General features: G+C 36.9%; 1 protein-coding gene across 6 annotated transcripts in view; it reads left to right on the top strand.

Annotated features, from left to right (window-relative positions):
* CADPS2 (calcium dependent secretion activator 2) overlaps window positions 1-25,887 on the top strand; it is a 487,398-nt gene extending 461,511 nt beyond the window's left edge. For all 6 annotated transcript variants that reach the window (XM_081243761.1, XM_081243760.1, XM_081243759.1 and 3 more), the window contains 3 exons: window positions 147-254; window positions 19,309-19,413; window positions 24,925-25,887. In XM_081243761.1, the coding sequence (XP_081099887.1) occupies window positions 147-254; window positions 19,309-19,413; window positions 24,925-25,098 (387 nt within the window). In that variant the 3' untranslated portion in view covers window positions 25,099-25,887. The remainder of the gene's footprint in view (window positions 1-146; window positions 255-19,308; window positions 19,414-24,924) is intronic.
* Window positions 25,888-26,364: the final 477 nt, after the last annotated feature.

Here is a 26,364-nt window from a genome sequence, read left to right as displayed (position 1 = left end):
CCATTGTTGATTTGATCTTAAGCATATTTTTCTACTGTAACTTTTGAAAGGATATAAGGAATGATTTTCTAGGATGGTGATTAAATAACATTTTCACAATCAAGACCTGATATTGTTTTATTGCCTGTGCTTTTTCCTCACAACAGAAACCAGGAATGGATCTGGCAGACACCTATATTATGTTTGTTCGGCAAAACCAGGATATTCTTCGAGAAAAGGTCAATGAGGAAATGTATATAGAAAAGTTGTTTGATGTAAGTAACTACCCTTGCAAATCATGCTGGCTTTGTAGATGTACTGTGAAGGAAAAAGTTACACTTTGATGGTATGTCTGCAAAGCAGACTCTCTTTTTTAATTTCTTTTTCTTCTACACAGCTAATATAGTTGATCATTTTATTTCTTTGACTGCTGACAGAAGCCTTAATTGGCTTTTTTCTATACTTGAAAACTGTCACTATTAGAGTGAGAGTCTCAAAGTCCTTCTAAGATTAATTTGAGCAAGCAAGATGATATCCAGTTTACCATTGTGTATAGTTTACATCACTTGCCTTTGCAGCAGTCCATAAACAGAATCAGACTGTAATGGATTTGGCCCCTACTATAAAAGTTTTTCTTAAGTCAGTATAATATTCTTCATTTACACAAAGAAATAAGCTGCAATAAAGGCAGATATCTGCCTCTGTACTGTTAGTGTGCATTTTCATCTTGCTTTCTAGTACTGATGTTTGCTAACAGAATAGTGCTGTGGTCTCGTGAAGGTCTTCACCAAGGCATGGCAGCTCCTAGCATGGGGAGGTTGTGGTTTTAGATGGCCTGATCAGCAAGTTTCATTCACCGAGTACCCGTAAAAGAGACTAAGAGAGCAGTCCATTTCAACAGCAGTGTTGTCACTCATTTGTAATTATTCAGCAGTCAGTTCAAAGGAAATGGTACTTTGCTTGTGACATAACTTGGCATAATTCACTACAGTGCTGATTCTGAAATGTAATATTTGCTTTGAACTGTATTTATTTATGTACATCTTCTCTGCATTTTAGAAATGCTTTTCTGGCAGTTTCCTTTAATTATGCAAGTTACTGCAAATGTTTTCATAACAGCAATTCATGGGCTTCATGGTGACACTTCAGCTGTGGCAGTTACAGAAGGTCCTGCTACGTCATCATCTCCACCATGGTCTGTCATGTCAGTGTTTGCTGTTTGTCAGATTGGGTGGTCAAAATGAGCCTTATCTTTCATATTTTATGTTTCTAGCCTCTACCCAGGCTGTTTTACAATAAAAGTATCATCTGTTTTAATAAGCTAAGTGTTAATATGTGTGAAAAGAATGATTTCCTAAAAGCTTTGATGCCCTGCAGGGGTAGAAAAATTATCATCCATCCAGCTGGCTCCTTTACAAAATACTGAAACCATATTAGCAACTTCTGCTTCCACTTGATATTGCTCTGAATTTACAAGCATATGTTTCATTTCCAAGTTCTCTTTTACTTTTTTTGCTTATGTGGTAATTTTCAAAAATGTTGAACAGAAAAGAAAAGTTAAGTTGATGTTATTCCTATTATGTTTCTTCTTGTTTTAGCTAAAGCACATCTTCTATGGTGAAAAAATGGTAGAGTCATTCTGGAAATAGGCCACTGTGTGTCTGTGTGTGTGTGTGTTTCTTAACATCTTCAATTTTTTGTCTTGGCGACCTATTTACTACAAAGCTTGCCATTAAATTGTAGCAGAGGTAGAATTTCTTTTCTTTTTTTATAGATTGATTGATTTCTTTATTTTATTTTTGTCTGTGTTGGATCTTCGTTGCTGTGCGCGGGTTTTCTCTAGTTGCGGTGAGCGGGGGCTACTCTTCACTGCGGTGCACGGGCTTCTCATTGTGGTGGCTTCTCTTGTTGTGGAACAGGGGCTCTAGGCGCGCAGGCTTCAGTAGTTGTTGCACGCGAGCTCAGTAGCTGTGGCTCGCGGGCTCTAGAGCGCAGGCTCAGTAGTTGTGGCGCACTGGCTTAGTTGCTCCGTGGCATGTGGGACCTTCCTGGACCAGGGCTCGAACCCGATGTCCCCTGCATTGGCAGGCAGATTCTTAACCACTGCAGCACCAGGGAAGTCCCAGAATTTCTTTCTTCATCAAGTTATTTCCTACTTCAACTCCCCTTCATTCACCAAACTTCCTTTGAAGACTTTTTGTATGGCGGCAATAACAAACGGAGCTAACTAAAGTGGATGCCAGGAGGCCAACATTAAAATGATGTGCTTGTTTGATTGTCCTGGTGATAGGTATATACTTTCCCTTCAACGCCTAAGCGTCAGACATGGCCGTGAGTTTGCTTCTAAAAGGAACCCTTGACAAGCAACCATCTGTCTTGGTTGTGAAGGTTTTGTCATTCTGTGTATCCCCAGTAGCACCCTGGACTTGTTCTTTGTAAAATAGTTATAATGTCCTTAAACATTCTAATATTTTTAAGTTTCACAGTTTTATTACTGTAATTAAAAATAAAAAGTAAACTGTAATTCTATTGATATGTCACCAAGAATAACATATGAAGGGGTACCAAGAGCCCCTAATTAGCCAAGACTGAATTTGCCTCAATTACAGTTAGTAAATGAGAGGTTATCAAGTATGTGTTGAAAGGTAAAGTAGAATGTGTATCTCAAGCAACAGATCATTACTGAGAGACGTTATATAATTATTGGAAATCCACTTGGCTGGAGCTTAAAATAATATTGTTAGGTGTCAAGAAACAGTAGAAAGTAATGACCCTATAAATCCTGTTAGCAACCTTAGCCTATTACAGATAAAAGACTGAACACTTTTATTCAGGCATCATGACAAACTTTTGCTATTCCAATTCGCTTCCTGAGTGAGGAAATGGAGCCTCCCACCTTCAGATGCAGAAGAAAATGTGTACACACACACTCACACGCCTGCGTGCAGACGCGCGCACACTCACTGCAGTGAGTCAATACTTAGTGGTTTTAACCCACCCAGATGAGAGTACGGGGCCTGCAGTTTCTGGTCATGAAATATGAGAGCTTAACTCCTTACAAAAGATATGCTTTTTATCCAGATGAAGTTCACTTCATTCTAGAACACATAGCAGTATTTCTATATAAAACAATTATTCTATAAAACACCCATCCTGCCACCAACACCAACACTTTAAAAAAGAATGCATGTGTTTTACTGAAGAATTTTTTTCCGCATGATGCTTCACGTGTGAAAAAGACTGCTGAAAATTCTGTGAAACTGGCCCTGAGAGTAGTAATTAATTACTTGTGGTGTTCCTGGCCTCAGAAACTTTTTGATCAATTAAGTATCTTACTAGTTCCTGATATTTGTGGCTAAATACCTTAGGGCTCTGTTTAAATAATTGTACCAGGGACTAAGGTAAAAAAATGACCATTGCCCTGGATTTGCATCCATTGTTTTGGGGATGCGCCTGCAAAGGAGAATGGTACCTTCTACTGTTGTCCACGTGCAGCACCCCACCCAGCCATACACCATGACTCTGCTTCCTGAGCATCCTGCACTGCTATTATTATTGTTCTAGCCCCTAATGGAAGTTTTCTTACCTCTTCAATGTGTTAAAGAGGGGGATGACTAAAATCTGTATTATCTGAAAGACCATAGGTAGGATAATCTTAGACGTTTACATCAAATCTTGAAATATTAAAACTAAAAGTATCATTTGAAGATCAAAACAGTTGATATTAGGATAAATATCAAGACATTATGCTTTACTCCATAAGTGGTTAAACTTATAAAACGCTTTCTGCTTAAAACAGAAATAATTTCAAAAAAGTGTAAGTAAATGATGGCAGATCCCCCGTTTAATGGAAGGTACTAAGTTTGATTAAGGTACATCCCTAATCTTTTCAAAGTGTCAAAATAATTATAATAGCCTTCCCTGTCACCACTGCTATTTGCAGGGCACCTCCATGTACCAGGAAATGTGCTAGATACTTGACCCATATCATTTCTAACCTTCTGGGTAGATGCCATCTCCCCCATTTTAGCCTTATTTTCAGGTTAAGGAATCTCCCACCCAGAGACAATAAAGGACTTGTTAAGTGCTAAGTCGGACTTTGAAATTGTGTCTCTCTAGTTTCAAAGTCCATGTTATGTCTACCATACTTCAGATTTACAAAATTTGAAGTGGTAAAACAGCGTTTGTAGGAAGAGGGCTAGACCAGGAATCCAGAAACCTCAGTTCCAGCCACAGTTCTGCCATTAATTGGATGAGTGCACTTCAAGAAGTTATGTCACCTGTTTGAGACTCAGTATAGGTAGTACATATAAACTGAAGAAGCTAGTCTAGAACTCCAGATGGTTTCTGAAATCCCTTCCAGATTTTAAACCAACAAATTAAATTAGTTTTAATTTTAGCAGTGGCTCCAAAAGTTACTGGGTTGGTTGCATGCTGAGTCTTGCACCCTGGAGTAGCAATCAATTCTTACGTTTTTTTGTGATGGCCAGGTGAAAGCAATAAGCAGTAGCAATTACAGTAGATAAGTAGAAAATAGATTCTATATAAAGACTGTCATTTGACATTCTGTACAGCTACCACCATGGTTCTGAACCCTACATTTAGAAAAATGGTTGGAACTCATATATTCTGTATTCATGTTAAGTCTTTCTGAGTGACCAGAATATCTTAAACAGAGGCTGTCTTTGCCTGTCAAGTGGTCATTGGTGGTACACAAGCTGTTTAAAATCTATACGTTAATATAATAGTCCCCGCGTTGCACAGTATATTCTTGTAGCTTATATTGTACAACATGGGGAATATAGCCAATATTTTATAACTATAAATGGAGTACAACCTTTAAATATTGTGAATCACTATATTGTATATCTGTAACTTATATAATATTGTATAGCAACTATACTTAAATTTAAAAAAAGAAAAAAATATACTCACTTATTACCATTATGTTTTGAATCTAGCCAAAGGAAAAAAATATACATGTTAAATCTACTTTTTCAATCAAAAAAAAATGTGTCTTATCTGGGTAAGAGAAATCTAAAGGAAGTTCTGTAGCAGAAGAGAATATGGATTCACCAAAAGAAGGTGTTCTGCTTTGCAGGCAATCTCCCTTACCCCAGTGTATAAAACATCATTGTCAGTAGCTGTTTAAAAAATTTTATCAAGTCAAAACCATCTACAACTTGTCTGATCCCAATATAAAGGTATGGCAATGATTTTCTAATTCTTAAGTTCCATTTTTAATGCCTACTATGATGTTTCTTCCCACGCTCTCAAGTTTCAGCAAACATAGAGCCCCAGGTGCCCATGGGTCAGGAGAGAGGCTGGGCAACTTCCCTGAGAGCTTTGGATCTCTGGGTCAGAGAGTGGTGATGTTTCAGAAATCAAAACTGACACCACAGTAATCGCCACGAGAGCATCCTCTGTGGTCACTTCCTAATGTCCAAGAATATTACAATGCTGAGGCCCGTAGGGGTCGACTGAAGTGCATCCTGCTGTCCAGGAGAGACACTCAACCTTCCTACCTCTCTAAACCTTTGTGCATTTATAGGGCATTTCCCATCTTGTGTCCCTTTGAAACAATTTCGGTTTAGCTCTTGTGTTGCTGAAGACACATCAGGGTGCAGTATTTAATTGGTAAATCATGCAGATTAAACATTCTCTTGTGTTATAAACTGATTAAATATCTAATTGTTGAGGAGTTTCATCTCAATGAGATTTTTTTTAAATCGTGTTGTGATGTCTTCTAAGATTAAAAGTAATTCTTTAAATGATAATTAATCAGTGATATTCATCCGAATAGTGTTTTATGAAGGATTAATTTCTTAGGACTTTCCTTGAAAAGAATTCTTTTCAGTAAAGAAACTCTAAATTAAACATTTTAAGTAAAATCGACCTAAATTACGTCAGTGAGTTCAGTAGCCATTTTAAGATATGGTAAGAAAAAAAAAAAAGAAACTATTGCAAGTGAATATGCTTTTCAAAATAAAACTAATTTTGCACTTCTATGCTCTTGTTTTTCTCTGGACTCCCAAATAAGAAAAAGGCGGGAAATGCTCAGAATTTTTGAGTTAACTGTTTCACACCAACGCCCCAATTTTTGATTTGAGAATTTATTCGTCCTCAGTAAGACTGACACTACTTTAACTTATTTAAAAATTAAATTTATCATGTTGGTTTCCCAAGAATACATGAAATCAACAGGACGTGAGTAGGAGTGGCTGCGAGATAGTAGGATATATTTAGAACTGACCATCTACTTTTTCAGTCATATTCCTTGGATGAATTTCTTTGTGTATGTAATCAACCTCATTATTAGAAATGCAGGCTGGAACCCGTTAAGACCCGTTAAGAAGACTTCTTTGCCTTCTTGCATTTCTTATCATTCCATGATATTATAGATATATTCTCTTATATGTGAATGTCGATTTAAAAATAGCACTTTTCCTCTTTTCAGTGATCTTTCACTTTCAAATGTCGAGCAATTTGTTATATACCTGCCTAAATCAGTATAGCTTCCTGTTACAGAGTATTTTCTTTTTGGTTTTGTCCCTATGTAAAAAGAAGTCAAATATAAAGCATTAACTTTGGTACATTATGCCCAATCATGATTTCCCTATGAACACTCAAAATTAAATGTCACCATCACTCTCATGTCATTCCATTCTTTTCCTTTTCCATCACTAGAAAAGATGGATGATAGAAGCTCTGTGATGTACTTGAGGCTATTTGAGATCATTTATTTCTACCCACTGTTAGGTCGTGTACCCTGGGCCACACTGTGCACTAAAGGTAGATAAGAAGTTTAACTATCTGTTTCTTACTTGTGTTATAGGACCGGCATCTCACATCTCCTACATTTGAACAATGTCTTATTTAGCTGCTTTAACACATTGTTTTCCAGGTGGTGTTTTTTATTTTCATTATATATATTCCTGCTTTGTTTTACCCACAGTATTCAGACTCCCATTGAAGTTGTGTGACGTCTTTTAAGACAGTTGTAGTCAGACTTGTTCTGTATATGGTCATGTCTGCCTCAGTAAATGCCATACAGAGCTTGCTCCTTAGCTGTTTTCTTTTTTCCCCTCAAAGTTTGTTTCTCTTCAAAACCTCTGCTCTCAAATTACAGCTGTCTCGTTCATTTTAGTTAATAATCCTTATTTTCATGTTATCATTTGTAAGTGTGAGGGTTTATGAAAGGATCTACTTTTGATGTACGGTGTGTGCCAAAATAGCTTTGGCAAGTCCAGACGTGGCTCTGCGGCCAAAGGCCCTGATTTGAATCTAAGCTGTTGGTGAATTAAGACCTGAGAAACTTGAGATAAGCGTGCCTAATTGCCTAAAAGAAACTCAACAAGAAAATGTATTGTAGCTTGTTGATCTTATTTCTTTAATAATTCAAAAGAATCTTCCAGAAATATGTGGACTTCTTCCTTAGATTCTTGAAATGTGATCACGGGACACAATTGTCATTTGGCACTTGCCCAGAAATACACATCTTTGCATGAGGCACCTGGACATATGTGGCAGGTCTGGTAGAATCAGCTAATTAACAACACAGGCTTAAACAGGCACCTCATCTGGCAGTGCAGTTAGTTGCCTGATGGTGCTCAGCGGGACCGGGTAGTGCTTTTTATTTTTCTATCCTAATGGTCTGCTGCCCACCTAATTTTGCCTTATTGTCAGTCACTACTTACCGCAGCTTGGGGCCCTCCCAGGAGGCTAAATTATTATCAAAGGATTAGGGAGATGTAGCCTTGCAGCTCTGACATTTCTGATTACTTGTCTATGCCCGAACACTAATTAGCTGTGACTAATTAAGAAAAATGTTCCTGCCATAGAAAACCATTTAAAAGAACTGAGAAGTAGAAAAGCAATTCAAAAGCTGAGCAGTGCTCAGATTTGCTGATGCTCTTTAGATTTCCACCAGAGCCTTAACTCACCTTTAATTGTGCTCAGAATTTAAAAAAAACAAAAAACAAAAAAAAAACTCACATGTGAACTGATCTGAGGTTTTTGTTTGAATAGGAAAAAAAAAAAAATTGTGGTTGATCACCTAAAATCTCTTAGCAATGGTAAAACTCTCTCCGATGAATGGAAAATGTCAAAACTTGCATTTTCATCAAGAAATTTTTCTTAACACTGAACGCATAAGTATGCATTTGCCTTCATTCACCCAAGCTGGTAACAGTGACTTAATAGCCATGGAAGAAATAAGAAAATTCTCCCTCCTGATTTTATCAAAGATAGTTGAAATAATTACAAGCAACATGTTGAGCATTTCAAAAGTTATTTAGTATTGATTTCATGCTGCCTTCACATGTAATATGGTCTGAAAACTCTGACTTCTCCACACAGAGCCTGGCTTTTCCTCGGTGGTTTGCATGCTTGCATCTGGCAACCAGTGACTTATTAATGAAAATACCCAGTGCTTCCCTGGTGGCGCAGTGGTTGAGAGTCTGCCTGCCGATGCAGGGGGCACAGGCTCGTGCCCCGGTCCGGGAAGATCCCACATGCCACGGAGCGGCTGGGCCCGTGAGCCATGGCCGCTGAGCCTGTGCGTCTGGAGCCTGTGCTCCGCAACGGGAGAGGCCACAACAGTGAGAGGCCCGCGTACAGCAAAAAAAAAAAAAAAAAAAAGAAAAAAGAAAATACCCAGGACTCCCCTGAGACCAGCATCTCTTTCAGTTGACCAGTGTGGTGTTTTCATAGAAATGATAGCTACTGTTCTTCTCTTCAAACCTAACTTCATAAGCAAATGACACATGGCTTTAAAGCCATTTTCTGTGGTAGCCTTTTGAACTTCTCCTCCGTCAGACACTCCCTCTGCAAGCTTTCCATGCAGCCCCATCTACGTGGTCAGTGCCATTCACAAGTGGGCACAGCAGTGGCAGCCAGATTGCCACTACTGACTACGTCCAACTACAAAAAATAAATAAATAAATAAAAATCTGTGTAAGGAAACGGCTATTGTAGTAAATCAGCATCACTGTGGCAAAACCATGTGTTTATTGAATGCATTGAAAGGAAACTCTATAAAAGAACAATTTTCACAGGTACTTATAAATACCTAAACTCCAGAGAGCCCTCAATTTCTTGATCTCAGCCCAGCCCTAATTAAGAGACCATCTAAATTTTGCTGTCTTAATATGGGCAAAATGTTTTGTTTGAAATAAAGCAAGTTCTAACCCCTACGTCACCAAAATTCTTCATGCTGTTTTTTAAAACCCATTTCCCTTTTTCCTCTCAATAGAGAACAAAAAGCAGGTAGCCAGCATCTCTAGGGAATAATCCTTCCTATATATAAAGACTGTTATTAAGGCACCTGTCATACTTGTCTGCTCCAGGATAAATAATCCCTATTTGCTAAACTTCTCTTCATAGGCCCCTTTTCTAGCCCTTTAATCATCTTTGTGGCTGTCCTTTGAAACTTCTCAAAATGTTCTCCGTCATGCTTAGGGTTTAGAGTCAGGAATAGGACGCAGTATTTGAATGTGGCTGAACAAGATTTTTTTCAAGGCATATTCCTATTTATGCATTCTCATGGATAACTTTCCCATACTTTTGCTCTACTGATCCTTATAAATTTGGTCCCATATACTCCCCATATTTCTTGTTGACTTTCCTCTTACTGCCTATGTTATACAGTTAAAAATGTATATGTTTATAGAGGTAGGATGGTCATTCCTGTGACGTTTTGGATGCATAAGATCTAGAAAACAAATCCAATTCATCCTTCAAATAGGATGTGCAAGGGATGGTGATGAATGTTGGGATTAAAAGGTTAGGCATTGGGACTTCCCTGTTGGTCCAGTGGTTAAGACTCTGCACTTCCACTGCAGGGGGCACTGGTTCAATCCCTGGTTGGGAAACTAAGATCCCACATGCTGTGCGGCCAAAAAAAGAAAAAAAAAACGTTAGGCATTTGTTTCCTCCCACATAGTTGGGTATCTCTGTCACAATGACTCAGTAGGATTCTAATTAAAATAGGAAATCAAAACCCCTCTTATTATTTATTCATACAACCAGTATTTATTTTCTAGAGGCCACACACTGCTAGAAGCTGGGAATGCAATGTTAGATAAGATACACCAAGTTCCTGCCCTAAGGGAGCTTACATTCTTATGGCCAAGTGGGTCTTCTGAAAAAGTTGTTAATTTCTACATTAAAACATTTCATATTTTCACCTATTGAATAGACATTAATAGATTTTTTCCAAATGGATGTACTATGGAGAATTAAAATTTAGTACCCTTTCAAAATAGATGATAGTGATTATCTAAATATGATGTTTATTTATTTCCCTCTGTTGCAAGTGGATAATTGGAAACTTGCCAGAATTTAGGGCCAGTGCAAGGGTTGCACCTAGCTCTAGTGCCTGCGACATCAAATGCCGTGACAGTACAAGGGCACGCTCTCCCTCTCTACCCTTCTTGGGTTCTTTGCTCAAAAGCCAGGCTTATACCAGCTCCCAGGAGAGCTCTCATGGCAACAGTGCCACACCAATGATGTTTCTCACTTTTTTTTTTTCAACACCTCACAAAACCAACAAGCATTGAAAGCACCCAGGACATGTCACTTCTTGGTGTAAACGCACAGGCAGCACTGCCAGCCATACACCAGATATGCCCCACAGCCTCAGATACCCCCCAGGAATAGCTCCCACTAGCCCTGAGCACATGCTGGAGGGGCAGCTCACTGCCTGTGTGACAGACTCTTGAGGGCCAATCCGGGAGCTGAGCACATCAACCTCTGAGCACATAATGTTATCATATCTTTGTGTATAAGAGTATATATGTGGACACTCATATATGTACATAGACATGGGGGTTTGTTAGTTTACAGTACTTTCTCCTTTACGTAATTCATCACTTAAAACGAAATTAGACTGTCACATTTTCAGTTCTATGTTAAATTTCTTTAGCCAGATGCAGTTGTTTACTTTTTGATGATGTCTACAACTTTAGCATGCATTAAATTATTTTGCTATTAATGAAACGTGTAATTCAAGTCAACAGTTCCTCTGGCTCTGATATTCTTTTATCTTTTTTCTGTTGAAAAGCTGCCCTGCCACTATTATATACGTAACAGTTTATGTTTCCAAATATTTAAAAGCCTTCAGTCCTTCAACAATTATGTCATGCATGTCATGTGCCAGACGTTCTGCTAAGGGCTCAAGCTATCAATAAAAAGACTTGGTGTCTGCCTTATGGATACTCACAGCCTGCTGAGGCAGACACAGGGCACATTGTGCAGTATTTTTATAGACACCTGTACAGAGTTCTACGAGCAGGAAATACAGGAGCATCTAAGTCTACCTGGTAAGAGATAGTGTTGGCTTCATAGCAGAAATGATAGTTGAACTGAGTCTTAAAGGTCAACGTGAATCTGGCCAATGAAATGTACATGGGAATAAAAGTCCAGACAAAGGGATTGGCATGCCCAAAAACCATAGATATAGAGAAACCCGACATCTAGCAGTTCAGCAGGTCATTCAGGTCCTGTGGGAGTGCGCCATGAGTCAGAGACCGGAAGGTAGCTATTTATCCCAGTCCCTACAACACTCTGGAAAAGGGACTTTGGAATAATTGTTCCCTATTTTTTATAAGGAAACTGAAGAAAGACTTGCTAACCATTAATTCTCAGACCTAGGTTTATCTCAAACTTGTACCATTTAGTAATCTAATGTATTTTTATCCAGATCCTACATTATTGATTTAAATGCAGTATCGACCAAACTTTTATATATAGTACTTAAGATGAGTCATTCGACCAGATGAACAGGTCATATGCCCAAATAAATCATTCATAGTCTATGTCTGCACCCCAAACTGGTGCACACACCATTATAACTGGGTTGACCACTGAGTTCAACCAAACCACTGATTAGTCAAAAGATTAGCCAAACCAGTATGCGTTCCATCATTTGTCAATAAGTAGGCGAGAGGGGGAACAACTGATGATCTGAAATTTTCACTTTGTAATCACTAATCTTTTTAGCACCAGGGAAAGAACCACAGAATAAATTTACAAAGGCACTTGCCTACTTGATGATAATGAATTTGAAGAATAGTATTGATTTTAATGCTCTTTGTCTAGTGTGAGAATAGGTAGGCTAGTTTAATAATATTACTTTCAGGATATTTTGGAAGAAAGGAAATTTGGGGTTAATGAAATAGTAGTGAGTGGAAAAGAGCTTTTGCAACCCCCAATTTGTGGAACTTACCCTGTTATGTAACTTATCCTGTTTTATAACAGAAGAGGATTGAATGCATCTTGGAAGTGTCTTGGTTATTATATTCATGCATTTTTTAAGAAAAAAGGAATGGGGAAAAAAAGTACTGAACTAAAAGAGCGGAAAAGATTTTTCAGCATTCAACAAGCATTCATTAGGTACCTACTATATGCCAAACCTCCCATGTTAGTACTTTTTACATTTTCCCTTTCTTAACAGACATCATAGTGCTCATGAACTCTCCTTTGCAGACTTCCTCATAGAGATAAGAAATGAAAATCGCCCTGAACATGAGTTTATTGAATATGGAAGGAAAAAAGCATGAATCAAGTTCTTCTCTGTTCTGCATGTTAAAAAAAAGAAGATGAAGAAAACTGCACATATAGATCGAGTCCCCTCATGAATGAACTAAGGATCTTCTTTCCACATTGCTTTGTTTTGTTGCAGTGAAAAAAAAATTCTTCCCAGTATTCCTAAGCATTAGGGTATATGGCACTTTAACACAACTTAAGAAGGAAATACGTGGGAAATGGGTAGCACAAGAACCATTTGGTTGGTTACCCTAACAGAGTGTGGTTCTTCCAAAAATTTATTACATTATGTAATTACATTATCTGGTGTACAAGTATCTTTGGAAATACAGATTACAGTAACTTGCAAGAAAATGTGATGGACTTCTTTGAAACAACAAGTATCTCCTGTATTACTTCACAATCCTGTGTTATAACTATCAGGGACCACCAGGAATGGTAGAGTTGTTTTCTTAGTTGTTTGCTACAAGCATCAAACTACTCTTAAAAAATCAGAGACTTCATTGATGGAACAGACTGTTTCATAGAAGGAAATGGAATAACCTAATAGTCATGAGCACGGACTCTGGAGCATAGGTATAAGATGAATCTTAACCTTGCCACTTACATAAACTTAAATAAGTAAATTGCTTAATCTAAACTCAGTTTTCTACCTACGTGAGCTCAGTTTCCATGCAAAATAGGAATAATAACCACTTCATCAAGGTTGTTTTAAGAATCAAATGAAAATTTAACTGATGCACTTGAACTTCCCATGGAGGATTTTTTAAAAACATCAAATGCCTTTATAATCAGAGTATTATTGTTATATACAATATAATATATTGTATATAACATTATTTGTTATTATAAAATCATAATAAGAATACTTCACAGTTCTTAATAAATTTCATTTATTCCTCATTATACTTTATTATTTCATTTTTATATGTCTGTACTTCATTAAAAGGCCAGATGAAACTTCTGGAATCCTAGACTTGAATATTTGGATGAACAAAGCTATATTTATGTAGCATTTAAAAAAAACAATCGGCTTTTCCCTTCTTTTAGGAGAATCTCAAGCTATATTGCTTCTAATCATGCCCCTTCCTTTGACAGTCAAATCTAATCTCATAGTATTTCTGGAGAGCATAAAAATCTTATTTTAAAGCTAGCTCATATAATCTGTCCGTCATATCACAGATGAGAAAACTGAGGCATAGAGAAAGCAAGTGACAGGCTCAGTCAAGCAAATAGTCGCATCACAGGGGTCGGCACTGCGGCCCCTGCAGCTTCTGTGTTGATGTTCTTCTTTGGTGCGTTCACAGCCAGCCCTCAGCCTCCACGTCCAGATGCGAGTCTCTGTTTCCCTCCTCCTGCGCGCCTCCGGGGCTAGCTGGTTGATAGATGTAGGTTGGGTTGAACACTTCCTGTATTCTTAACCTAATAGACTGGTTTCAGTTTTCCTTAAATATAGCCTTTAATCCTATTCCAAGCCAACACAAAATGCACACTTAAAACTTTCAAAATGCTTGTGTTTGTGTGTGTGTGTGTGTGTGTGTGTTTTGCGGTACGCGGGCCTCTCACTGTTGTGGCCTCTCCCGTTGCGGAGCACAGGCTCCGGGCGCGCAGGCTCAGCGGCCATGGCTCACGGGCCCAGCTGCTCCGCGGCATGTGGGATCTTCCCGGACCGGGGCATGAACCCGTGTCCCCTGCATCGGCAGGTGGACTCTCAACCACTGCACCACCAGGGAAGCCTAAATGCTTGTGTTTTGAGGGTCTGTTTTGTGGAACCAAATATAATCATTTCAGTGGGTTAGCTTGAAAAGAGGGTAGAAATATTGGTATTATTATATCAAATGTACCGTTAATATAGATCTGCATTTTAGTGCCTAGAAATAGGAAGTGACCACGAATTTAGTTATATTAAACAGATGTACTATTGACAAAAGGAACACTCCATGTATAAAGAAACATTTCTATTTACTTTTTAATGTACTGGTGAAACTGTAGGGCATTAACCTTTCTAAATAATTTGTTGCCCTCTAAAGCCATGAAATGATCCTAAAGGATGTTTTATATTTATCAAGCTTTTCAAAACTATTATTCTTTTATCCAATTAAACTTAACATTTAAAAGGCACATATTTCCTAAGATGAGATTTTCTAGATGGTATGTCATTTCAGCACGGTGACTTGACTCTCGTAAAACTACCAGCCTCTCTTGAAATAAATGAAGAAATGCACACATACTGTGGAAATGTAGCCATTTCATATCTGGGGGCACTAAAAAGTGTTGGGTTTTTGTTTTTTTTTTTCGTTGTTCACCTATTGAGACGAGCCTAGCTGGAGAAGAATGGAAATATATCAGTTAGTTGTACCAAGTTCATAATCATAAAAAGCTAAACACTTAAGCAGAAAATATATCACAGATTTGTTCCCCAGCAAAGCAACTATTTTTACCCTGCCATCATCATCAGAAGCCACATTCTGACAGAAATCATTTGCTTGAAGCAGCCGCAGTATATGAACCCTATGTGGTCCTGTGATTCAGATTTAGGAATATCAGCCCCAGAAGGTCTGAAGACATTGTGCATTAGTATGTACTGAGACCTCATTCCAGGTGGCAAGCAGCTGGACTTTTTAAAAAATAAAACTTCCAAAATAAAAGCGAAGCGCCTGTTTCCAGGCAGTAAGTGTTATATTTAATTGAATCCTCCTCAAAATGTTATAAATTAGGCAGCAAAGGGAGCCGTGCATATTTAATATATTTGTTTTGTATTTCCACTAGTCAACAGAATAATGAAATTCCTTAACTACTTCTCTTTAACTTGCATGAAGAAAGCACGGTATGTTGCTAAATCTCTTTTCACCAGCACTGCCGAGAAACAACTTTAATCCTTGTTAGAAAATTGCCGAGTCTGGGACTGACAAAGAGCTCATGCTTGTTCCATTGTTAGTGCTCCCCGGCCCCAAGAGCAGAGCCCTTTACAGCTGCGTGGATCCCGCCCGGCTCAGCTGCACTATTTAGGAGAGGAGGTTTGTCAATTTCTATTGACAATGGAGAGAGTTTTTCAGGGCCTGTAGCAGTGCTGACACAGTTGGGGATCAATGCCAGCCATTCAGAATGCACCCTCTTTCATTGCTTTCGTTTGTTAATTCAAGACTAAAGGTCCACTGAGGGGGTTCAGGGTGTTTAAGAAAGCTGATGAACTGTTTAAGAAAGCTGATGAACTGCAAGCGTTTATAGCCCTGGTGTGGCAATTTCCATAGTCAGTGGCAACTCCTGGCACTGAGGGAGCTGTGTCCTTGTTGACCCTCTTGTTATTAAAAATGCACAAGTGCTGCGCTTCTCAATATTTCAACACTCTTTCATTGTCAATACCACCTTCTGAGCCCTTCAGCTTGTTGCTTGCTCTAAAGATCTTCTTAGATTGGGTTTGAAAACTTCACCTTAAACACTAGATTAGACTGATGTTCTGTTTTCCGTGCTCCTGTTGATTTGTTGAACCTTCCCAGGGCTGGAAAGCAAGTAGCAGCTTGATGGGGAGACGGGCTGCTAATATGATTTACCAGTCTACAGTCATGCACAATAAGTGTGAATAAATACAGGGGTCTCACAGAGCCAACCCTAGCCTTTCCTTTTCTTTTCTTTTTGCTTTAAAAGAGATATCTCAAGAAAATGAAGTGAGTAAGGCATGCCCTTACAGGAGTTGAATGAACCACAAAAAAGAAAAAAAAAAACATATATTTTGTTAAAGTGGTAGGCTGCTGGCATGGATTGATGGAGAAAAAAGTGTAGAATATACACTAACTGCTTTATTCTTAAGTAGACCAACCAGGGAATAAAGCAGTAATGCCATACCCACGACTTGAGTGCAAGCTCCAGCGCCCCTTCGTTGTCATCCCCTGAAAGGAAAAGTGAATAGTCAAACAAGTTGCTTTATAAAATTAACTTTTCCAAAATGAAAGCACATTTTCTAACAGTCACACTTCACTGCACACTCACCCCTTTCAAAATTTTTTTTCTTTGCTTTGGAGGGTGGTTTGGTTTGGTTTGGTGGGGTGGGGGGAATGACGCTACCTTACCTTTGACTTGTTTCTCAAGATGAAAAAAATGGAATCTATGGTCCTCCACCCAGAAGAACATAACCATTCCAACACCGGAAATAGGAAAATGCTAGTGATTTCTGTTTGGTGGTTTTGTCTGTTTGGGTGTGTGTGTGTGTGTGTGTGTGTGTGTGTGTGTGTGTGTGTGTGTGTGTGTGTGTGTGTGTGTGTGTGTTTCACCATATATAAGAAAGAAGCAGTCCTAGTAAGGTTTTTTGTTTGTTTGTTAGCTTATTCTTCATAGCAACATAAACTCTAAGCTAAGCTATTGATTTCTCTTCATCATTTGCTTGATTTAGCTGAAATTCTTCAAAATGCTTTGACTTTGGAACCAAAAAATATGCATGATTAGCAGATGGAATAATTTTTCTTATAGAATGTTCCTTGTAGATTAATTTGTTTGCCTTTAAAGTAAGATGATGATGAAGTAGCTTAAGCACTTTATTAACATTAGTTCTTTTTCTCTGTCTTTATAGTTAACTTTAGATCATTTTATTCCCAAATTATTCTTCTTTAAAATTATAATTTTGGCATTGTGTTAAAGAAGTTATATTAATAAAAAATTTCGGTGTTATGTTAGATGTCCTTTCAGTTATCACTTAATCATAAGTATCACTCATATGTAATGGAAAAATGAAGTTACATTAATTTTAAATTACCTAAGGATTTTTCAAGAACATAAAATGCATATGGAGTAATTTTGAGAAAGCATTTTCATTTGCCTCAGATTCATGCAGCTTACCATATACATGGTAACTTTACAGTCTAACAGCCTGATTAACTTGTATGTTATAAACTTTGTACAATATATCATATTTTGTCCCCCCAACTAAAAAAAAATTATTCCTTGAAGAAGCACTATAATTTAAGAGTCATAACCATTATGACTACATTTTAGTTTTCAAGTTACTTGGAGGGTGGGCTGGGGGTGAGGGTTTTAATTCAGTATACTCATATTCAATATCACCAATACCTATGAGTGTTTACTTGCATTAAAATAGAACTCAAGTAGTTGAGGCTATAACTTGAAATAAGGAAGTATAGAATTTAAATACCAGATACTAATCTATTAAGATTTAATATGTCAGCTGAAGTAATGAATATTTTAGCAGTTTATTTTTTAAGAATTTAGGAGTATCTCATTTTATAAAACTCATTTCTGATACTTTTACATGTCCTGAAAATTAGGAAAGTAATCATTAGGAAAAAGCAAAACTGGGTACATGAATAATATATATTTTTAACAACCATAGCCCATCTCACATTTTAAAAACTGGAATGTTCATTCATCCATTTAATATCACAGTATTCAGTAAATCAGTTATTCATTTTCATTAGCTTATCTCATTTTATGCATGTGTGTCCAGTATGCCAACAAATTAATAGAAATAAGTCTGATGAAATGTTAAACTAATTCATTTTTATATTATGCTTAAACTACCATTCCTTATACTAAATTTTATTAGAACAATGTTAGTAAATACAAGTCCAGGTGAATTTCAGACTTACTTGTATCACTTGAGATTTCTTTTAGAATTTTGTATTTACTGCTTTATTATGGAAGAAAAATATCTTTTAAGATTTTTTTCTGTGTTTGAATACCTAAGAATATATGCACATACATATGTGATCTGTAGTGTCACTGTGTGTACACAGCAAGCACAAAATGCCTTCTCTTTCAAAAACTCTTTTGTCATTTCCTAAATGCTGCGTGGACATTGATATTTCTCACGGTTATCTGAATGAGTAGCATTATTTTCTTACAGTATTACCTAAACCTGGCTCTGGCGTGTAAGTACTGAATCCCTTAAAATGCCATCACTAATGGCAGATTGCCCTTTTTTGAAAATAGGAACAAAATTTCTTCTTTTTCTATACTCACAGGCATTATATAGGAGCAGGAAAGTGCATTAGAGAAGAATTTCAATTTTCCCACCAAGAGAGTTATAATAAACAGAGAGAAAATATGAACCCTCCAAAACCACTTACAAAATGAAACAGATTGTTTTCTTTTATAATTTGGTCAACTGACATCTGTTTTTGTGATTCTTATAAGACACAAGAATTCCATCCTGATAATGTTCCTTCCTAAGATCTGAAATCTTTATTTTAGGTGGTTTTAGACCATCTTGGCAAATACTTAACAACCGATAGTAGATAAAGGTGTGATTGGGGATTAGAGGTTAGTAAACTGTGGATGTTTTTTGCCATCCCTCCTTTAAAATGCTATTTCTAGGTATTGCCTACATGCATGATGGCATCTACTCTGATTTTTACATAACATACAGGCTAATGGGAAATTTCCGTTTGAAAATAATTTACCTGTTTTTTTCCTGCTGCTTGGCAGTCCATTCAGTCCCATAACATGTATTTAGTACCCATTGTTACCTACAAATTACAAAGCAGGCCGCTAGGCTGCAAGTGCAAAAACACTGTTTCCCATGAATATGTTACAGCTAAAAGACTGCAATGTTAATTCGTATAAAGAACAGCCTAGGTCAACTTAGCAGGTTTTCTAGCAAAACATACAATTCTGTTAACAGGAAATTATAGCATTATTGACTTCAAGTGCTGATCTGTGGTCATTTCAGAGTGTTTCATTACCCCCTCATTACCGAATCTGTTAAATGAATACTGCAGAGATTGTTTTCTTTTCTGTTTTCTTCCCCCCCCCCGCCCCCATCCTTCTTTCCAGCAATGGTACAGCAATTCCATGAAAGTCATTTGTGTGTGGCTGGCTGATAGATTAGACCTTCAGCTTCATATTTACCAACTGAAGACACTAATCAAGATTGTGAAGGTAAACAAAATGTGTTTAGATGTGAATTGCCCAGCAAGCTATAATGGCAAGATATTGACATATAAGAAAATCGTATTTGATATACCTGAGTGGATGTAAGTACTTTAAAAACATCACTTTCAGCAATGATGTGCTGCTGTTTATTCCATTTTCAGTTAGATTACTAAATAAACATACATTTATCATTTTTGCATTAATAAATTAAAAGTATTTTGTTATCAAGTAATCATATTTGAAGATAATATATACATAAAGCCCCTAGCACATTTACCTGAATGTAGTAGGTCCACAATAATTTTGTATTGTCTTAGGTATAGAAATGTTTTCTCCTAATATATGTGCTTCATATTTATTAATATATTATTATGAGGGCTTTTGAATTATATTTGCCCCTAGGATAAGGAGAGTCTCCTTTATTTTGTTCTATCCTGATATGAAAGTAAAACACTGTCACTGCCTGAATTCTTTTGGAAGCATGCCCCTTCTTATATGTAAGAGATGATCAGTATGAGTGTCGGGGACCATCCATAACCACTAACACATGTTATATCAGTTCAATGAGGCCATTTTGACTTCTGCTTTTCAAGAGGAAATGTAATCACGTGCATGTTATATTGAGTGAGTAGGGGCTTTAAAGTAATATATTATTCAACATGATTTTCCACACCTTATAAATTCCAGTGGAAATACAAAATTTACCACAGGTATAACTTTTTCTTAAAATTGAGACAAATTCTACATTATGGCAAAAAACATAACTCTAAGCTCTTGTGAATCAGCTGTTCCTTTAAATAGGTGACTTTTACTTCCATTCTAGTACCATTTATCAAATGGTATACATATACCATTGATGTATTTATATATATGTGTGTGTGCCTATATATGTGTATATGTATATTTGCACGTACATATATATGTATATGTGTATATTTGTGTGTATGTGTGTATATGTACACACACACACACATACACAGTGGTTCTCACAGTGTCATTCCTGATATAACATTATCAGCAACACCTGGGAACTTGTTAGACATGCAAATTCTTCGACTCCACACCAGACTTACTAAGTCAGAGCGTCTGAGAGTGGGGCCTGGCCATCTTACATGAACAGGCCCTCCAGAGGATTCTGATAGAGGTAAAGTTTGAGAAGAACCACTGTGTCACGTCATTAAAAGTTTTATCCACATTAAAATATTTTCCACCATTCTCTTGGTTCCTGCAGTCTCATTAGAATATGAATTCTTTTGTGCCACAGACACATAGGTTATAGAAAGATCCACCAAGAGGAAAGTTCTAAAGTCAGAAATTGGCAAATCTACTGGAACGTAGAACCAGACCTATAATGTCACAGTAACAGCAATCATGATTAGTCATAAATAACAAGTAAAATTAGTCACCAACTAATTTTAATACACTAAAACATTACATTTCAATTGACAGACTACCTTTGATCTAGAACACTTTTTACCAGGTGTTATTTATTTTACAAAGAAACTGAAAACACATTATGATACGTTCATGTTTGCTTTAGTTCCTCCATGGATTCTTCCTTGTTTCTATAAATGTCACTTGGAGAGCTTTCAACTGAAGTTTGTTTTTCGTAAAAGAGAATCAGAATAATCTGTGTTTACCTTCTAAATATGTGTACATGTTAAGATTGCAGTCTATACTGTGACTAATATTGGGATTAGCTTGTTCCGCTTAGGATCAGCCATATTTTCAAGCTAATGTCTACTGTGTTCAGGATGTCAGAAATTACATACTCGGCTGATTGGTATTAGTTGATAGGTTGGTAAGCTCTTTCTTTGTTTTTATAATAAGAATCTCCATTTTTTATTAGCCCATCATCTGTTTATTTCAAAGTTATTCCTCTTCTCATATTCACAGTCATAACAGTTCAGGCACCAGTGAATATTTTAGCAGAAAAAATGATTAATAATTTTGTTGACATTAATGGGTGACATTTCCATTGTATTCTAAGCCAGTCAGTTTATCTTATTTTAATATAGTCTTCATTATGGCTACCAACAGTCAAGACCGATAAATATGAAATTAAATTTCATGTATATGTTTGACTTTCCATGTTTTGTTTTTCGCAGGCAGGTCCCCAAACTCAGCCAATACTTTCTTGGGCTGACACATTTAATCAACTCATAGGGCTTTATTTAATAACTAAAAGTGATTATTTTCACAATGAAAATTAGGATGAATTAATTCAGTGTTCTAACTGGTTTTTTTCTACTTTGAATATAAGCAGACTTTAGCCAATTTCATACATAGATTCATCACTCTTCAGAGCTTATATGGCTATGTTTATAATGTTCATTTTCCAATGAATTTAAGCAGCTATTAAACAGCACATGTATAGAATTGTGCAGGCCCCAAGTAGGCTTTCCTTCCATCCACGTCACTTAGACTGGACCTGCATGTTACAGCAGAGTAGTGCATTCTACTCAGGAGCCAAGCCCAGAGCTACTGGACTCTGGCAGCCTAGTCCTTAGAAGCATTGTCATTCTTCTGTGCCCACGGAGACCCAGATGCCATCAAGATGTATATGATAGCCAACTTTGCCCCACAAAGACACTTAGACGCCAGTTGGTTCATTGAGTTGCTCACTAAGAAGAGACAAATTGCAGTAAGATTTTCACAGAAGATTTAGGACTAAGAAATTAACAAAGTTTACACATCAGCATGGTTTATTTGGGGAAGGGAAAAATAGAATCCTCAAATAATCAAAATGGCTGATGGATTTCTGTTCTCCCTAGAGGCCATTTGACATTTAAAAGCGGTTAACATAAATGAGCTGCTGCTTTTACTAGGAGAAAAGACAACAAGTGAGCAGCACCCTGCGGCAGGCACTTGTCTTAAGTAAGAGCCAAGCAGACCTTCTTGGCAGCCACAGAGGATCTCTAAGTGTCAATAACATGTTATGAATTCTAAAAAGAGAGAAAGAGGGAGATTGCAAGGGTACCTGCCCTGCAGTGCCCTTAACTGCTTATTGCTTACTAATAAAGTAAGGAAGCAGAGTCTTAATTTTATACAAATTAGAAAGCCTTTAGGGCTGCAAATCCACAATACAACTCTGTCCTGGCCAACTTACTGATAATTAAGCTAAGTCTAAGGAAAGTCATTCCAATAAAATAAGAAAGTGGGACTCACAAACTTGGTATATAATTGTCAGTGGAACATTAATACTTTATTTCAGATGTATTATCTGTAGATGAATATTTTGTGTGCTTGATATATTTTTAATCTATCAGAGTGTTAGAGGCTTGAACAGAAATCTCTATGGTAGTAATACCATGCATACTAGTTACTAGATTTTTCCAGACAAAATTTACCTTACAGAGTTACTTCATGGGTTCTGATGCAAATTACTGTATGTTTTGATGTGAATGTATCACCTTAGTAATAATAAGCTTTAATGGTTTAGAAAGAGAATATGAGGATGGTGGGATTTATGTGTCTTAATACAAAATATTAAAATCAAATTAAAAGGACTACCCTGGTGACACAGTGGTTAAGAATCCGCCTGCCAGTGCAGGGGACACGGGTTCGAGCCCTGGTCCGGGAAGATCCCACGTGCCGCGGAGCAACTAAGCCCGTGGCCACAACTACTGAGCCTACGTGCCACAACTGCAGAAGCCTGCGTGCCTAGAGCCCGTGCTCCACAACGAGAGAAGCCACCGCAACGAGAAGCCCGTGCACTGCAACAAAGAATAGCCCCCATTCACCGTAACTAGAGAAAGCCCATATGTAGCACCAAGACCCAACACAGCCATAAATAGATAAATAAATAAATAAATAAATAAATAATCAAATTTAAATAGTTTGGGTCATTTAAGAAAAAAAACACTAAATTTTCTTGCTGTTGAGGTACTGACCTCAGATTCAGTATAGTGTTCCTCACCATTCAGTTTATTTTTTGGACATGAGGTGGACTTTATTTATGCATTTTATTTATAACCAGTGAATATCACTTCTGAAACTTGAATGGTACCACGGGGCATAAGTCAGATGATATAAGACAGGAAGATAAAATGTGAAAACACCAATGGCACCACTACCTTGTAATGGTTCTTTTCCTTCCCAGAAGTGTGTTTGTAGACCAGGTGTGTATATCCAGGGGATTAGGATGCCATCCATCAGCACTTCCTACCTCAAGTGGATAAGCACCTTCAGCTGCGCTCTTTGAATATTATATTTTCCTTCTAATTGTGTTGAGTGAAATCAGGCATCCCTTAATGTTAATTTTCAGCTATTGGAGTTGCAATTTTGGGCCAGGAAGTACAACATTCCTTTTTTTATTTGACTTTTTTCATCTGTTAAGTGCAAACCCCCCAAAAAGTGACTGTTAGCAATCATTTCGAACAAAAAAGTGGCACATCGATATGTATTGATACTTTGGGCCAGTCCATTGACATCTGGCTGTTTAGTATTCTAAATCTAACATAGGACAGTTAAAAAAAAAATCTTTAAAGATATTTAGCATTTTAATGGCCTTAGAAGTGCCTCTACAGAATGAGCTATCTTCATTTGTGCTTTGTTTCCCCATTGAACTAACTCTAGACTTTTTCTACAACTTTAAAAATCAATAATAAAATACCAGCCTTGTTTAGTCATCAAAAACTCATGGGTGAAGGAAGTCTCACTTCAGGAGAAAAGTAAAATAAGGAAAGTTTTATAGGTTACATATCTTAAGAGCCACAGAAATCAGAGTTTTGTTGTTATTCTTGTTGTTTTTAAGAACCACTGTATAAACAATAACATGATATTTGCTCTATTTTTGACACATAATACACCAAATAATAATTTACTGTTTCACACACAAAAAAGTAAATATGTTTTATTAGCCCATCAATGGAAGTTTAATGCCAGAATTTAACACTTCACATTCCAAGGCAATTTCAGAAGGGCAGAATTCACACAGACATTTGGGTGTACACAAATTTTTACCCAGTGTGCATATAAATAAACTTTATAATTCACAAATGCTGAAAATTCAAACTTCTTTTAGTGATAATAGGATTAATCCTCTTCCCTCCACACAACTCCCCCCAAAACCTAATGCATTTTATAAAATGTAACGTATTTTTCAATACTAAAATAAAGTCTCCTCAATTGAAAAACTAAGAATTCCTTCATACTGAAAATGTACATAAGTACATATCATTTTACCTTTGTTACAGGTTATTCAAATAGTAAATTCTGTGCAATTAGTAATATTTTGGAGGAAAAAAGCTCATTTGTCATCTGACAGTCACAACATTTTGATCTACTCAGAGTGATTCTAGTTTGAATAGCACTATCAAAAGTCATTTCATTTGCTCCCCAGAACCTACACCAACAGGATGACTGGCCTGGGCAGCTACAATCCGAATCCATTAGTGAATTGTCCAAGATCATTTCTGAAATGCCAACTGAGTATATATACATTCAGACATACACATATACATCCAGACATATAATCCATAAGGGATCTAAGCAAATTCTCTCTCCTTCCTCCAGAAAACCTATAGGGACTTCCGATTGCAGGGTGTGTTGGAAGGCACCCTGAACAGTAAGACCTATGACACCCTGCACAGACGTTTAACAGTAGAAGAGGCTACAGCTTCTGTTTCGGAAGGAGGAGGACTTCAGGGCATCACGATGAAAGACAGTGACGAAGAAGAAGAAGGCTAATAAAATGCAGCTCTGCAGAAGGAAGGAGGGCCTTGACATTGTTTATTTTGTACCTGTCCTTGTAATTACATTGATTGCTTGGACCAAATATAAATGCTTGTATTTCACTCTACATTTTAAATTTTAAAAAGTTAACCTGAAGCAGAGTTAAAAGAGAAAATGCCAAGTATTTTTTTGAAGAAGAGCAGCCTTTTTTGTGTAGCTTGATCTAAAATGATGATCTTTGGCTCTGTGATTGGAACATGAACCTTTTTTTTTTAAAGAAGATTCGACTTTTTTTTTCTGTAGTTACATCAAAGTCATGTCGCTTGTGTGAAGTGAGATATGTATTTCTCATGATACAACATTGTGAGAATAAGCCACTTCTCATCATTGTGCCAGCTCTATTGTACGTACCCTTGTTAAAATGGTGTGTACCTGACAGTTTATCATTTACGTGCAAGGTTTGTCTCCTAGTTAATTTATCATTGTTGTGATGTGTGTTAGAACTTTAACCTTGGTTCTTAGTACTCTGAATTGGTCTTCCTGGGCTTAAGGATCGCCGAACCCAAATATAAACTAGGTTATCCAATGGGCTTGTGTCTTGTTCCATTCTGAACATTTTTTCCTTCAAGTATAAAAATCCCAAAGTGTGGGGTAGTAAGTGTGCTGTCGTCAACGTACCATATTCTCCTACTACTAAGTGTAACAGCTTGCAGGCAATAAAAGTCCACTTGGTCCTAACCATTTATGTATTTATTAGACTTGTATAAATTAAATACAGTAAAATATGTTGCAGTATTATAACCATCTCAACAATTTGGATCTGTGTTTTTATTGTGTTTGTTTACAATCAAATGAGTAAAAGATATTAACACTGCTTTCCATCTAGTAGGCACTCACACTTGTTAAAAGAACTAGTTAAATATGAGAGCATATTTCCATAGCAAAGCTGATGTTGACTACATACTCATAGATTGTGTATTATTAGTTAACATTAGCAATTAGTGTTAATAATGAGTAATACTAGAAATGCTAGTGATGTTAACTAGCAATTGACATATTAACAGTTTTTCTTCCCCCAAAGTATTTTCTGGCTACAATTTTTAAATTGTAATTTATCTTTGAATTTTAATTTTTGTATTTTTTTCAAAAATATGCCAGCACTCATTCATAAGTGGTTTTTAAATGAAGTGAGTTAATGCAGAATAAGTGAAGGTACCCCTGAATTTGTGTAAACGTAAGTTCTGAAGCTTTGGAAGTGAAACAACTTCTTGGCCCTCCAAA

This window comes from Mesoplodon bidens (assembly GCF_964165515.1).
Source record: "Mesoplodon bidens genome assembly, chromosome: 9".
Taxonomy (NCBI): Eukaryota; Metazoa; Chordata; class Mammalia; order Artiodactyla; family Ziphiidae; genus Mesoplodon; species Mesoplodon bidens.
Note: the sequence above shows the minus strand (reverse complement) of the source record. Positions and strands in the feature narration are given on the sequence as shown.